This window comes from Dendropsophus ebraccatus, chromosome 7, assembly GCF_027789765.1.
Source record: "Dendropsophus ebraccatus isolate aDenEbr1 chromosome 7, aDenEbr1.pat, whole genome shotgun sequence".
NCBI lineage: Eukaryota > Metazoa > Chordata > Amphibia > Anura > Hylidae > Dendropsophus > Dendropsophus ebraccatus.
Genome location: NC_091460.1, coordinates 114,202,791 through 114,217,327, shown reverse-complemented (window position 1 = coordinate 114,217,327; position 14,537 = coordinate 114,202,791). Strand labels below are relative to the sequence as shown.

Genomic DNA, 14,537 nt, shown 5'->3' with positions numbered 1-14,537 from the left:
TGTATGAGTCTGTATATATCTCTCCATTCTGTGTAGGTGATCAGCAGTGTATTATATACTTATTATCCTCCTGTGTGAGTGTGTGTGTACGTCTCTCCATTCTGCATAGGTAGTCAGCAGTGTATTATATACTTATTATCCTCCTCCTGTATAAGTGTTTGTGTATATATCTCTCCATTCTGTGTAGGTATACAGCAGTGTATTATATACTTATTATCCTCCTCCTGTATGAGTGTGTATATATATCTCCATTCGGTGTAGGTGATCAGCAGTGTATTATATACTAATTATCCTCCTCCTGTATGAGTGTGTATATATCTATCCATTCTGTGTAGTTGATCAGCAGTGTATTATATACTTATTATCCTCCTCCTGTATAAGTGTGTATATCTATCTCTCCATTCTGTGTAGGTGATCAGCAGTGTATTATATATCTATCTCTCCATTCTGTGTAGGTGATCAGCAGTGTATTATATACTTACTATCCTCCTCCTGTACGAATGTGTTATATCTATTTCGCCATTCGGTGTAGGTATCAGCAGTGTATTATATACTAATTATCCTCCTCCTGTATGAGTGTGTGTATATCTCTCCATTCTGTGTAGTTGATCAGCAGTGTATTATATACTTATTATCCCCCTCCTGTATGAGTGTGTATATATATATCTCCATTCTGTGTAGTACAGCAATGTATTATATACTTATTATCTCCCCTGTATCAGTGTGTATATATCTAGCTCTCCATTCTGTGTAGGTGATCAGCAATGTATTATATACACAACCCCCCATATTACCCCATGCTGTACCCTGTGTTACTTATGTATAGTATGTGGGAAGACATCAGGCTGTGTGGGATCCTGGCTGAGGGCCCCCAGCAACCAATCAGATTTCACCTTTCATTTTCCAAAGAGTCTGTGAGGGATGTATTTTAAAATTGGCATTTAAATGATCTGGAGCACAGTACCCCACAGCAATAATCATATATTTTATTGGATGTTATAAGCCCAGCATGGGAATAGCACCTATTAAAGGCCTCCTTGCGTGAGTGGAGGAACTGGCACTCCAAACAATCTTGATTAAAATGTAACTTTTATTCATGTCCTGTAATGGATTTTCATCACATGATGGAATAAAAGTTACATTTTAATCAAGATTGATTGGAGTGCCGATTCCTCCACTTACACACACAAAGATTGTTTACGATATACAGTTGTCTACTGTGCGGATCCGGGCCCCCTTCTGCATACTTTGGGAAGAAGTGAGTTGAATATGAACAGTTTTAGGCCATGTTCACACTATGTATAACACCGGCCGTTCTGTGACCTGGTCGGGTCACAGAGCGTCTGCTGTTACTGAAGATCATCCTGGCCCGTACTGCAGTACCAGCCCGATGTTCACTTCTGCTGAATTCAGATGCGGACGTACCCGTGTGCGCCCGCATCCGAATTCACCGCTGCACACAATGGATCTAAAGGACACAATCTAAAGGACAATATTGGATTCTGAATTTACTAGGGCAGATTTGATGCATGTGAACTTAGCCCTAGAGAGGGTTCCCACTCAGACCTCATTCCCTGTTGTTCAGAGCTGACAGCCATACCAACACCAGCACTATTTAGGTCACTACTAATGACTATTATTGTCAGTTTACACAGAGCGATAATTTGCCCAATCGAACGATTTCGAAGTAACGATGTGTTTTTTATAACGATCAGCGTTTAGACGGAAAAATATATCGTTTTAAGATCCCTTAAGCCTATCTCACACATAGGGTGAATTGGTGAAAGACGAAGTGATCTGTGAATTTTCAGTGAACAACCACCGGTGATCTGAGTGCTTGTTGAAAGATCACGATGAGCGATTTATCGCTCATCGCTTAATCGTTTGCTTTGTTTACACAAGCCGAGTATCGCTCAAATGCAATCATCGCGAAAATTCGAATGATAAACACACCTTTAGCATAAACGATTTTAGTTTCTTGAAATGCTAAAAGCTTAGGGCCCTATTCCACCGGTCGATTATCGTTCGCACAATCGTTAACGATTAACAATCTCAAACGACCGGTATTGCGAAAGACCTGAAAACGTTCACTCATTTCCATTGAACGATAATCGTTACTTATGATCGTAATTGCGATAGTTTTTTCTTCGCTATTTCTTCACTATAGCGTTCGTATCTACTGTGAGCGACTGAATGACGTCCTATTCAATGCAAACGATTTGCAATCGTTTTGCGAACGAGCAACGATAAAAATCAGGTCTTATAAAGCGATCAACGATTTCTCGTTCGGTCGTTAATCGTTAACTACATTACAACCGAACGGTTATCGTTTAGATTCGAACGATTTAACAATAATCTAAACGATAATCGTCCGGTGGAATAGGGCCCTTAGTACATTTGACACCTGATGATCTGCACAACATTCTTAACTTTCTTGAAAGGCCACACAGAACAATGAATGTGGGTGAAAACACACAAACTGTTTCATTGCTGAACTGGTCCTAATCTTTTTAATGTGATGTGTTAAAAAAAAATCTGTCCCATGTTTCTACTTTGGATATGTAACTATCTTTATATGGGATAATATCCCCTATTGTATAATAAATCAGTATAGATGTTTCTTATTTATAATGTGGGGTAAATCATTCAATATAAATAGGGGTGACATTCCTGTCTACCTATGATTGGCCCATATGAAATACCCTCATCTTTAAAGGAGAAGTCCAGTGAAACCCTTTATTAAAGTATTGTATTGCCCCCCAAAAGTTATACAAATCACCAATATACACTTATTACGGGAAATGCTTATAAAGTGCTTTTTTCCCTGCACTTACTCTTGCATCAAGGCTTCACTTCCTGGATAAAATGGTGATGTCACGGCCCGACTCCCAGAGCTGTGTGGGCTGTGGCTGCTGGAGAGGATGATGGCAGAGGGATGCTCAGTGTCCCGCCAGTGCCCTGTGTCCCTCAGTGTCCCCCTGCCATCATCCTCTCCAGCAGCCACGGCCCGCACAGCTCTGGGAGTTGGGTCGTGACATCACCATTTTATCCAGGAAGTGAAGCCTTGATGCAGTAGTAAGGGCAGAGAAAAAAAGCACTTTATAAGCATTTCCCGTAATAAGTATATATTGGGAATTTGTATAACTTTTGGGGGGCAATACAATACTTACAGTGGTATGCAAGGCTGTTGATCACGTGACCTGTAACCATGGTTCCTCCAATGGCCGACTAGCTCTGACAAGGAGCAACCATGTGACCTCCCACTTCCTCCTAACAAGGTGGTCTTCCCCCTGCTTCCAAGCAAGGAGGATGTGTGTCGTCCCTCTCCTGCCTCAGAGGAGTTGGGCTTCTTCTCTGCAGCTCCCACTTCACCACTAGAAGTGTGGATCAGGTGCTCTGCTATATTCAAGTCTTCGGCTGTATCTGCCTGCTCAAGTGTCCGGATTCTTCTCTCTCATCTGGGTGTCATTCCGTTATCTCTCCTCATCGCTGCAAGGATTCACAGCAAGTATTATTCTCAAGCTAATCCACCCAGCAACGCTATTCCTCTCATACTCCTACTCCCATCATCCGGCACGTATTCTCACAGCCTATGCAGCACCACTCCTGCTTTATTTGTCAAAGCCTGCTATATACCCGGTTGCATCCGGAGAGACTGTTGCTACTAGTTACCTTTTCTATAATAAAACCGCTGTTACTGAACCCTGGCATTGGTGTCCACTAACTGGTGCCCTGACTAAGTGCAGCGAAGAATCGCATGCCCATCATCACCCGCAGATTCCACAGACCGGCCCTACAGCTGTGCTGCCCTCAGGCCTATACCGTGACAAGTATAACCCCTGCAGCTGCCCCGGTCATTGCCCGCTCATAACACCAGCACTGCGGAAGTGGCCCCCAGGGGCCAGGGCATCGCATTTACCTCTCCAGGCTCCCTGATGTCCTTCCAGCTCCATCGCACACATCCTCCTGACACATTTCTGCTGTGACAGGCTGCTCAGCCAATCACTGGCTGAGACAGGACAGCGCTATAGCCAGTGATTGGCTGTGCAGCCTGTCACTGCACAGATGACATCAGAAGCCTCAGGAGTGGCTACTGTGAGATGGGAGAAGCCTGAAGGACACTGGGGAACCTGGAGAGGTAAGTACATAACTTTATCATTTTCTATACACTTTCATCAGTTGGCAACCACACACCTCCTATTCCATGGAGCAATGCGCGGTTGGCGGATGATGACTTTTAAACAATCAGCCTATGAGCGGCTATTCGGCTGATTGCACGAAACGGTATCTACCCGATTCTGCCTGATTGGGCAGATAATTGCGCTGTGTAATTGGGGCAGACTTGGCTGATCACAGTCATCACATATTTTTCTAATTGTTTATTGACCATGTGTGGACTTGATAGAATTTTTTTTTTCTAGCTTTTTAAAATAGATGCTTTTACAGTACATTATATAACAAAGGCACAAATAGATGAAGGGAGACGTAAAGGGTAGCATGATAAAGTGGTTGTAGACCGCATAACAGCTGTTCTACTGTTTGTGGCTCTGTTTCTGAGCTTTTGTTTTCCCATCCTGCTGGATCTACAATAAAGGCCTTCAGATTTCATGCTGGGGAGTGCCGTCTCCATTTTTCTATTTTTGCTTTTGTTTAAACTGTTTTGCTAAGGACTGTGCGCTACCGAATTACGGCTCATTTTCTTTTTCCTGCGATCTGCACCTGCTCCATGTGTGTTTCTTATGATCCACATTATATAACAAGTCACAGTAAATAAGCATAAGAAAAAAATTAAAGATCTACTTCACCCAAAAAATTTTTTCTTTCAAATCAACTGGTCCTAGAAAATGCCAGAGATTTCTAGGATCTCGAATCCTCCAGTACTTAAAAGCTGCTGTATGTCCTGAGGTGGTGTATTCTTTTCAGTCTGACACAGTGCTCTCTGCTGCCACCTCTGTCCATGTCAGGAACTGTCCAGAGCAGCAGCAAAATCCCCTGCTCCTGCTATAAGAATCTGATAACCCCGATGCATTGATACTAAGACCTAATAGTTTCCTTCTACTGGATAGTGAATTCTATCTCCTTCACAGAAGATTCTAGAATAAATTCCCCTATTATGATTTTTTTTCACTTCAGTCTTTTTTTATTTATTTTTTTAGATAACAAATCTGGTCTACCAATGAAATCTCCTGGATATCGGACGAAGATAATAATAGCTGTTGTCGGCATTATAACACTATTGGCCATCATTGCGGCTGTGATTGCTGCAATAGTAATTCTGACGCGTGGTAAGAGATATTCTGCTTTCTTCATGGTAAACACAATGGGGGAGATTTATCAGGACTGGCGTACTCATACGCCAGTCTTAAATAAAGCCCCGCCCACTTTTCCAAGGCCGGACTAAGAGGTGTACTCCTTCTAGTACAGCTGGCTGGCTCTACGCCAGACGCAGGTATTGCGCAAAAATCGACACCTGCTCTGAAGCTGTAGGATTGGTGCCATATTATCATTACTTATAGGGAAAGCAGCACCATAATATGGCAAATGATGTAGTATGTTGTGATTTTTACCTCAGTCTATGTCCAAATGTAAGTAATAAATTAGGGTCTCGTAGATTTTTATGTACCGTGATTTATGGCTCTGTATAAATCTGAGCCATACCATAGACTATTAAGGAAGATAAATTGAATTTGTAAATCCATCGTTTTACTTATCTTATGCTGATCCTGAGTTACAACTTGTATTACAGTAAATAAAAAGTATGGCTGCAATTCTGGTATACCCACATTCTTGCACAGATCATACCTGAGACTTGCTTAGCGAGAACTGTAGTCTTTACACCAGGCGCTCAGTTAAGTTGTTAGAAGTCTGTCCACTGTTTCCAAAAACCTAGCAACAGTACAAGAGGATTTTAACTTTCCTCTTGAAGTTAATTTGCAAATTCTGCAGCAAATCCTTGGCATGTGAACATACCCTTATACAATAAATAGCGCTCTTATAGAATATAACATTACTATTACTATAATGAGTGCACAGCTGTGAGAGTAGAATAATCCTAATACTTGATGAAATCTTCACAAGATCACCATAGCTATCATTTATAACTATAATAACCATGGTAATAATAAAAATAGTAATACAAACTGATACTTTTCATGGGCGCAATGCCTTATTTCAGTGTATTTTTTTGGCAGAAGTGGTGACGTTAAAGAACTTTAATTCAAAATATAACCATGTTATCATATGTTTTTTCATAGGGTCAACCAATGGATCGCAAAGCATTAACTACGTTTACTACAATGGCTCTTTTAGGATACTAAATCTAAACTACTCAGATCAGTATCGTCGTTCCAGCAGCCTTGCCTTCCAGTCAGTGGCTGTTCAGATTGAAGAATTTGTAAGTCTTTTTTATATTCTTTTAATGCTATTCCACATTGCACAGGGTTGTGTCTAAGTAAGGCAAACTCTACATGATTTGGCCATGTCACCTGTGTCACAAACAAAGATTAAAAGATGTTATCCTGCGATCACACATTTTTTACATCTTGCTGCCATATAGGAAAACGTAAACATTACATGCTTACCTCTCTGCACTTCCTCATGCGGTCACCAGTATCTGTAGCCACCCTTACTTTCGAGACAAGCTGGTGCAGTGACTGAAGGAACAGCAACCCAGGGAACACCACATGGATACTTGTCATGGTAGCCAGGAGTAGGACCAGCTGGCTACCCCTGAATATATGGAACTGGCGCTAGCAGGCCTACTAGGAGTTGTAGGTGCTGCAGTTGAGTAGAGTAGTGAGTGTTGTGGGAGTGATAACAGAGGCACTGGTAAACTTAACCATGAAATAGTGTACTGAATTGCATGAAAGAAAGTACAAGGACAAGGACAGTACAGGACAGTCTCTGAATACAATAGGCAATTGTTCACAATAGCGATCACTCTTGTAGGAGGCAAATACTTGTAGGGTTCTTACATGGATAGATATAAAGAAGCCACAGAATACTGATAAGAAATATTGAAATACACTTAAGATACAAAATACACTTGAGATACAATAGCTGCTTGATATATACTTGGAAGACAGTAGTTCAGTTAAATATACGTTTGTTAGTAGGAATAGACATGTGGACACGGAGTGACACACGATCAGGGAGTTCAGGCCCACCTAGTGCCTGGAAGACTAGGTAGTTTCCTGGAAGACCCTCAAGGGACTCGCTAGCAGCTTGCAGTAGAAGACTCGGCCTTTGCACTTAGCTACTGACTTGTTTAGTACCTCAGTTACTTGTACTGTTGCTTTCAGAGGGAGTTCAAGAAGAGAAACTATATCTGGTGACTGTTTAAGTGTAGCTCCAGCCTAAGGCCTAACTCCCATGTTTTGTGCACAGTCCATATATATGAACATTGGAGTTCCTAGCATCATCATTATGATGCTGGGAGCTCTGCAAATATTTAACTTTTTGTGCTACTGTACTGATACAGCCACGCGGCTGTATCAGTACAGTATCGTTAACGGTTAAACTTTTGGAGCTCTCGGAATCACAATGATACATAATTGTGGGAGGTCCATCACTGCGGTGTGTAGCACATCTTCCATGCACCGACCGTATGTATAATTTCTACTCGCTGTAAACTTTTGTTCAAGTAACAGCACCATTTAAGATTCCATTCTCCTAAAATACAGAACAGTTGATAGCAATTACTCAGATTAGTTGAGCACCATAAGCTGGGTTACAGCACAATAGTCCCAATGTATATAGCAACAGTAAACAAAATGTTTTGTCGCTTAAGTAGTTTCAAGGACTAGAAATATCTACTTTTCTTTGGTCTATGGCTAGCATTTTAGGATGAATTGCAATAGCAGACACATGCATAATGATACAACGTGCTAATCAGCTAATAAACTAAAAGTCAAAAGGGGACATTCACTATTGTTGCGCCCTTGGCGTACGCCAAGAAGAAGGCGCAGATCCGCCCCTTCTCCCAGCCAAATGCCCTGCTCGCCTGATGGACAGGGAGGAGGCGTGGCCTTCAGCACTCCTGATTTAGTACGTTTCATGCCCGCTTGAAGGTGTAGACCCGTCGCGCAGAGCCTGCGCCGGGTGCAGGTCTGGACAGATTTACTAAGAGGCGGGTGTCTCTTAATAAAACCAGGTGGAAAACCAGGGGGCAGGGCTCTTTTTAAGACTGGCGTACAAGTGCGCCAGCCTTGATAAATGTCCCTCATAGTCAAGTAATATATTTATTTCCTAAACTGATGTTAATAGCAATAACTTGACATACACTTGTATTACTTACAGGTAAATGCGACAATGAATAATTCAGAGCTCAGAAGCCAGTACATCCGATCACAAGTTGTAAGCCTCAGGTACAGCACTCATTGTTACTTCAGAACGGAAATTGCACTATGGTCAAAGGTTTAAAGGGAACATATTACTAAGATTTTTTTTTTATTTGTTCTTGGTATTTTACTAAATTGTTTTTATTTTCTAATTGAAGATTTGATTGTATTTTAAATGTTGCTTATTATTATGGAGGCACAAGTCTTGTCTGAGCTGCTACTATGCTCTCTGAACACCAACTTAGAGATATGTCTACAGCAGCCACTTGGGCCATAAAGCCCTCTGTGGAGACGTTTTCTAGGCATTCTCTATTAGTTGTGCAGGGGTCACAGTACAGAGAGGTGGAGGTGGTGAGGTGTGACCATCACCTATTGTAAACAGTGTGGTCTTGTGTTATCTGCCACCAATGTAATAATGAATATATGGTGCACTGCACATACTGACAATTGCTCCCTGTGTGTCTCGCAGCGCTTATACCAGACACCCCTCCTCCAGGCTGTGCCATCCTGGTCTGTATGGTGATTCTGTCCATGCCTCACCCTCTGAGTCCTTCACTAAGCCTATATATGCCTATGGAGGACACCAAGGGACGGGCATGGTCACTTGCTCTTGGAAATCTTATGGACAGGATTACCATTCAGCATACAAAGCAGGAAGCATACATCCTGACATGGACAGAGGGGGCAGTAGAGAGCACTGTGTCAGACAGAAAAGAAAGCACCACTTCCTGTAGGATATACAGCAGCTGAGAAGTACTGGAAGACTTGAGATTTTAAAATTGAAGTAAATGACAAATCTGTAAAACTTTCTGAAACCAGTTAATGTGAAAGAAAAATATTTTCGCTCGACAACCCCTTTAAATCACCTTTTTGATAGGAAAGTCTCACTTGTATTACACATCATTACTCATGTTGGTCTTTATGTTCTTTTACAGCCCTGGAAGTGTAATACCTGGATTTGTCCTGGTTTTTAATTTCGGTAATGCTGGAAAGCAGAATATATCAGTTGAGACTGTACTCTCCGAAAACCTGAAAAACACATCTGTGGCAAATTTCACCGTCGATATGAGTTCAGTCTATCTGACAGGCAAGTAGTGAATGGAACACATACTATACTTAGGATAAAACAAGGAGCTTTGTAGGAGAGAGTTGACAAGGAATAGGACATACAGTTAGGGCCGTATTTACCACTAGGCACCTGTGGTTCAGTGCCGAGGGCAGCACCTTGCAGGGGGAAGGAAATAATTTTTCTTTGTTTTTATATTTTTAGTCTTCCTGTCAGGACCAGTCACACCAAACACACAAAGACAGTCAGCCCTGAGCTCAGCCCCGCCCACTGACTCTACCTACTTGCCCCCCTAGGCTAAACCCTAGGGCAGCAACTTGGCGGCGGTCCCTGCACTGGCTTGGTGGGACAAAAAGACAAGACAGACAGACAAAACACAATAAAGAATGGTCAGCAATCCGGGTCACAACAGTCTGGCAGCAAAGGTACAAAATCAGGATCCAAAAGAGTAGTCAAATAACAGGCAATATGGTCGGGGGCAGGCGGCAAGCAAGCGAGGTCAAAAGATACTAAGCAGAATTCAGGAGAAGCACAGAAACAGAACCACAAGCAGGCAGAGACTAAGTCAATAACCGGCAAGGCACAGGCAGAAGCTGAAATCTTAAATAGGACACCAGGAACCAAGTCCAGAAGATGATAGGAGGGACCAGCTGTCAATCACTGAGGCAAAGGCAGGTTAACCGTTACATGACCAGGGAAACTTAGAAGCACAGACACGGGTGGGGCAGGGAAAACAATTAGCAGACCAGAAGGAATAAAACACAGTACAGACAGGGCAAAAACAAAGGCAAACAAAACACAGAATAAATGGAATATTATGGCCAAAATCGCAGTCTCGGTCGTACCTTACGCACTGAGGACTGCGCCAAAGTTCCATTCATGACACTTCCATCTCCCGTTCAGACTTGCCAGTAAATCTGGTGTTTTTTCAAGGCGGGGGAGGGGAGGTATGGTGGTATTGGTCATGTCTGGTATGGCAATGTTATCCAGTCACAGTATGGCGGTACTGGTCATATCTGGTATGGCCATGTTATCCAGTCTCAGTATGGCGGTATTGGTCAGGTCTGCTCTGGTGGTGTTATCCAGTCACAGCATGGCGGTATTGGTCAGGTCTGGTATGGTATGGCTGTGTTATCCAGTCACAGTATGGCGGTATTGGTCAGGTCTGGTATGGTATGGCGGTGTTATCCAGTCACAGTATGGTGGTATTGGTCAGGTCTGCTCTGGTGGTGTTATCCAGTCACAGTATGGCGGTATTGGTCAGGTCTGGTATGGCCGTGTTATCCAGACACAGTATGGCAGTATTGGTCAGGTCTGGTATGGCCGTGTTATCCAGTCACAGTATGGCAGTATTGGTCAGGTCTGGTGTGTTATCGAGTCACAGCTGGAGGGAAATCTTTTTGGTAAATACACTTCCCTGGGAGTGCTGGTACTCAGGGACGGCCCCTGTGTTACAATGAAGGCTCCAATACACCGAAGCTCCCGGGGAGGTGTGATTGCTGAAGATCTTTCCCGCCAACAGTGACTAGTTAGCAGCTGAGGACCGTCACACATGCCTTCATTGGTAGTAGTACGTTTGTTATACAGGCAGATGCCTAGTAGAGCTATGTTGTGTAGCAGGGAACCATATCATACTGATTGTTTCCCTTTAATCTAATTCACAGTGTTTACAGAATAAGAAAACATTATTTTATTATGTCATGCTTCAGTGTGTCCATCTTAGTGCCCGTTCACACTACGGAATCAGCAACGAAATTCCGTGCAGAACCCTGGAGTGCGGACTCCTGTCTGCTATCTGTTTAAAAGGGAGGGCTCACGCGCCTCAACTTTCCGCGCCTTTCCGCTCAAAGAATTGACATGAAATTCCATGCGGAATCCCCGGGCACAGACTCGGCACCCATTCTGTAGTGTGAACGGGCCCTTAGTGCTGCTAGATGCGGGTGGGGCCAGGACAGAATTAGTCTCCTTCCCCTCTGGAAGCTCATAGTACAGTCCCTGCTGCTTTCCTTGTAGAAGCAGCCACCTTGGCTACACTGTCATATGCATTCAGAGGGTTTGATCCTTTCCTTACATGCTGGGAGAAAGCAGTATCTCATGGCAGCTCTTCAGTGAATAGAAGGTCAATATGCAGAGAGTCGTCTGTGGGGAAAATGACTGAGCATGTGTGTCCTCTAGCACTCAACTTAACAGGTGGACATACACATTGTTATACATATTGTCCACCAGGTGACGCCATACTATCTAAGTAAATGCCATAACGCAAACAATCCAGCAAATGGTCATTCCTGCAGCCCTATCTGCATGATTACTTAGCCCCGTATTTGGCTCTAGAAATGAGTTCTGATCTACGGGATCGCTGATCATTCAGCATGACTTGCACTTATAAGGCCCTTAGTTGTATTATATTATCATTTTTGAAAATCCTAAAATTTTTTTCAGTGCTTAAACATCACATTATTTTCACTTTCAGAAATCCCTAGTGACGCGGCGCAGAATCTTCTTTACAACTGTAAGTCAAATCTTTGATTTTTAACCTAACGCCAATAAGTTATTTCACTGAGAATGCTGTACAGTTAAATTCCTATATATCAGTCTTACTAAGGTGGATGATTTTCAATATTAATATAAATAGTTGCAAAAAAATTGGTGGCTGGATCAAAGAACACTGGTATGGAGCAGCGAGGGATTAGGGAGAAACATGTCCAGGTACAAGCAGTGGTCTGGGGCAGGCAGCACACTAGCATAGTCAGAGACAGACAGACAAGTCAGGGTGGACAGCACAGGTTTATTGTCACTAGGCTGGGTCAAACACACAGGAGAGGCAATGTGGTACAGAGGAACACAGAGGAAGAGTCAGAGGTCCTTACTGTAGGAAACGTACATATGATACCACCTTTGTTGAAGGACTAAATCAACTTGCTGCCCAGGCAGCTTAAAGTGAATGTACCTTCCGGGGATGCCACTGCCGCAGTCCTTTTTCTCTAACCGTGGCCCTATTCCCGTGCACAGCGATGGCCTATTCCCAAACTCTGGCCTGGTCTGAAGCAATGGAGGCAGGCCCGCTGGCCCCCAGTGTGACAACCCCCTTCCCACACTCTCTGTGACGTGGCTCCATTGATGAAAAAATCTAAAAGCAGTGTACCTGATGCTAGGAAGGAAACCTCCGCCCCTCTATGATGCGGCTCCATTAGAATCAATGAAGCGGGGAGTTTCCTCCCACTGGGGGCGGGCCGCTCCGCCTCTAGTGCATAACTCCCGGCGGATACACAGGAATAGAACCGGGCCGTGTGCAGGAATTGGGCCGTGGTTGAAAAAAAAAGGACCACATCATCGGCTTCCCCAAACCGGCACCTTTCTATCTATGTGAAACACTTAAAGCGAATGTACAGTACCTGATGGTACATATGCTTTAAGATTTTTACATGAATAGACTGGCGCGGTGATGCCAATGCCGCAGTCCTTTTTTGAACCGCAGCCCGGTCCCCGCGCACGGCGGCGGTCTAATCCCGAACACCAGCCCGGCCTGAAGCACTGGAGACGGGCCCACTGGCCCCCAATGTGACAATCCCCTCCCCCCACCCCTTTGTGATGTGGCTCCGTTGATGTAAAAATCTCAAAGCAGTGTACCTGATGCTACATTCTCTTTAATATGGAAAAGGATGCCGGATATAACTGGGGACAGGTTTTGTGTATACACTGGCGCTATATGGGAAGACCTCATAGCTGTAGAGGCTGTGCAGGAGAAAGAACACAGGAGGAGGAGGTACGGACTGGAAGGTGGCGGGAAGAGGTAACTTGGTGACCCATAAATGTGAGATTAACTGGAAAAAATATGGTCCTTTTACAACCTAATGCATAGGAGAGTGTATACAGGCTACAAGTATGTGGGCGTACTTCGAATTATTTAGGTGTTTAAGCCACATCCTTTTTAACAAGGCACATAAAACTAAGCACACAGCCATGTACTCACTACCACCCTCAGTGCACCAATCTGCCCTGGGTGGCCCGCCCCCTACTCATTAATATTGGGTGGCACTTCGATCACTGCAGAGCACTAGATGAATATTAATTAGAAGGGGCGGGCCAGGGGGCTCAATGAAATGAGGGTGCACTTAATTTACATATCAAATACACTATAAATTTCCCAAAATACGGTACTGATGATAAAGGTAAGAAAATGACCTTCATCCTCGGTGCCCAATGAGTTATAGGGACATAATAAAGGGGTTAGAGTCTTCTAACCTTCAGCTTCCCTTTAAACATGCTGCTGGGAGTTCAGGCAGCATAACAGACATCTTTCTATGTTGTCTATGCCGAGCAGCATTTCTTCACGTCAGCAAAAGCTTTGAAAAAGTGGATGACAGCAGACAGCGGGCGGCTGGAAACCTGCTGTGGTGGTGGAGCAGGACGGGTTAGTATAGACGTTTGTTATGTCCCCTGCAGCCCCAGCAACATGTTTAAATATGATCCATGACCAGACAACCCCCTCAGGTTACTGTCACACCATACGGAAATGCTACAGATCAATTTCTAGGTGGATTCTGTTTGGACTTTTTCTTTAGTACGTGATAGACTTTAGGCCCATTCACATTGCCCGTACTGTAAAATGCTGCAGATTTTCCACTCTCATATCCACTGCGGAGAAGCCGTAACGTAATCCATATTGCTAAGGTGTGTCCTCATAGGACAATATGCTGCAGATTTTATGCAGCAGAAAATTACAAGCATTTGTGCAAGTAAATCCACAGTAGCAAATTCTCTCAAAATTGTGTGGATTTTGGTGCATAATTTATCAATAGGAAAATAATTTTTGTTGTGTAATATGCAGATTAAAAAAACGTCAAACTCTCTCCCACCCCCACCCTGCTCTCTTACTGTGGCTTCCCCCTCCCCATAGAGAATACAGGAACGCTTGGCCGTGCCCAATCTTCCTGTCTATGGAGATGATGGGCAGCGAGCAGGAGAGATAACTGGCAGCCAAACAATAATTCGTCCATCAATTATTGGAGGTGTATGATGACCTTAAGAGGGATTATGAATGTAATCCCAAACTGCAACCGCTGTGGCTGATTTATCACTCTAAAATAACAATATAAACATTTTTAGATTGTTTGAAAAGGTCAAGAATTTAT

General features: G+C 43.4%; 1 protein-coding gene across 1 annotated transcript in view; it reads left to right on the top strand.

The window, feature by feature from the left end:
* Positions 1–4,065: 4,065 nt before the first annotated feature.
* LOC138796593 (transmembrane protease serine 11C-like) overlaps positions 4,066–14,537 on the top strand; it is a 32,399-nt gene continuing 21,927 nt past the window's right edge. Inside the window, exons 1-6 of the mRNA XM_069976203.1 lie at positions 4,066–4,138; positions 5,157–5,285; positions 6,255–6,394; positions 8,299–8,366; positions 9,275–9,426; positions 11,876–11,914. Of these exons, the coding sequence (XP_069832304.1) occupies positions 4,066–4,138; positions 5,157–5,285; positions 6,255–6,394; positions 8,299–8,366; positions 9,275–9,426; positions 11,876–11,914 (601 nt within the window). The remainder of the gene's footprint in view (positions 4,139–5,156; positions 5,286–6,254; positions 6,395–8,298; positions 8,367–9,274; positions 9,427–11,875; positions 11,915–14,537) is intronic.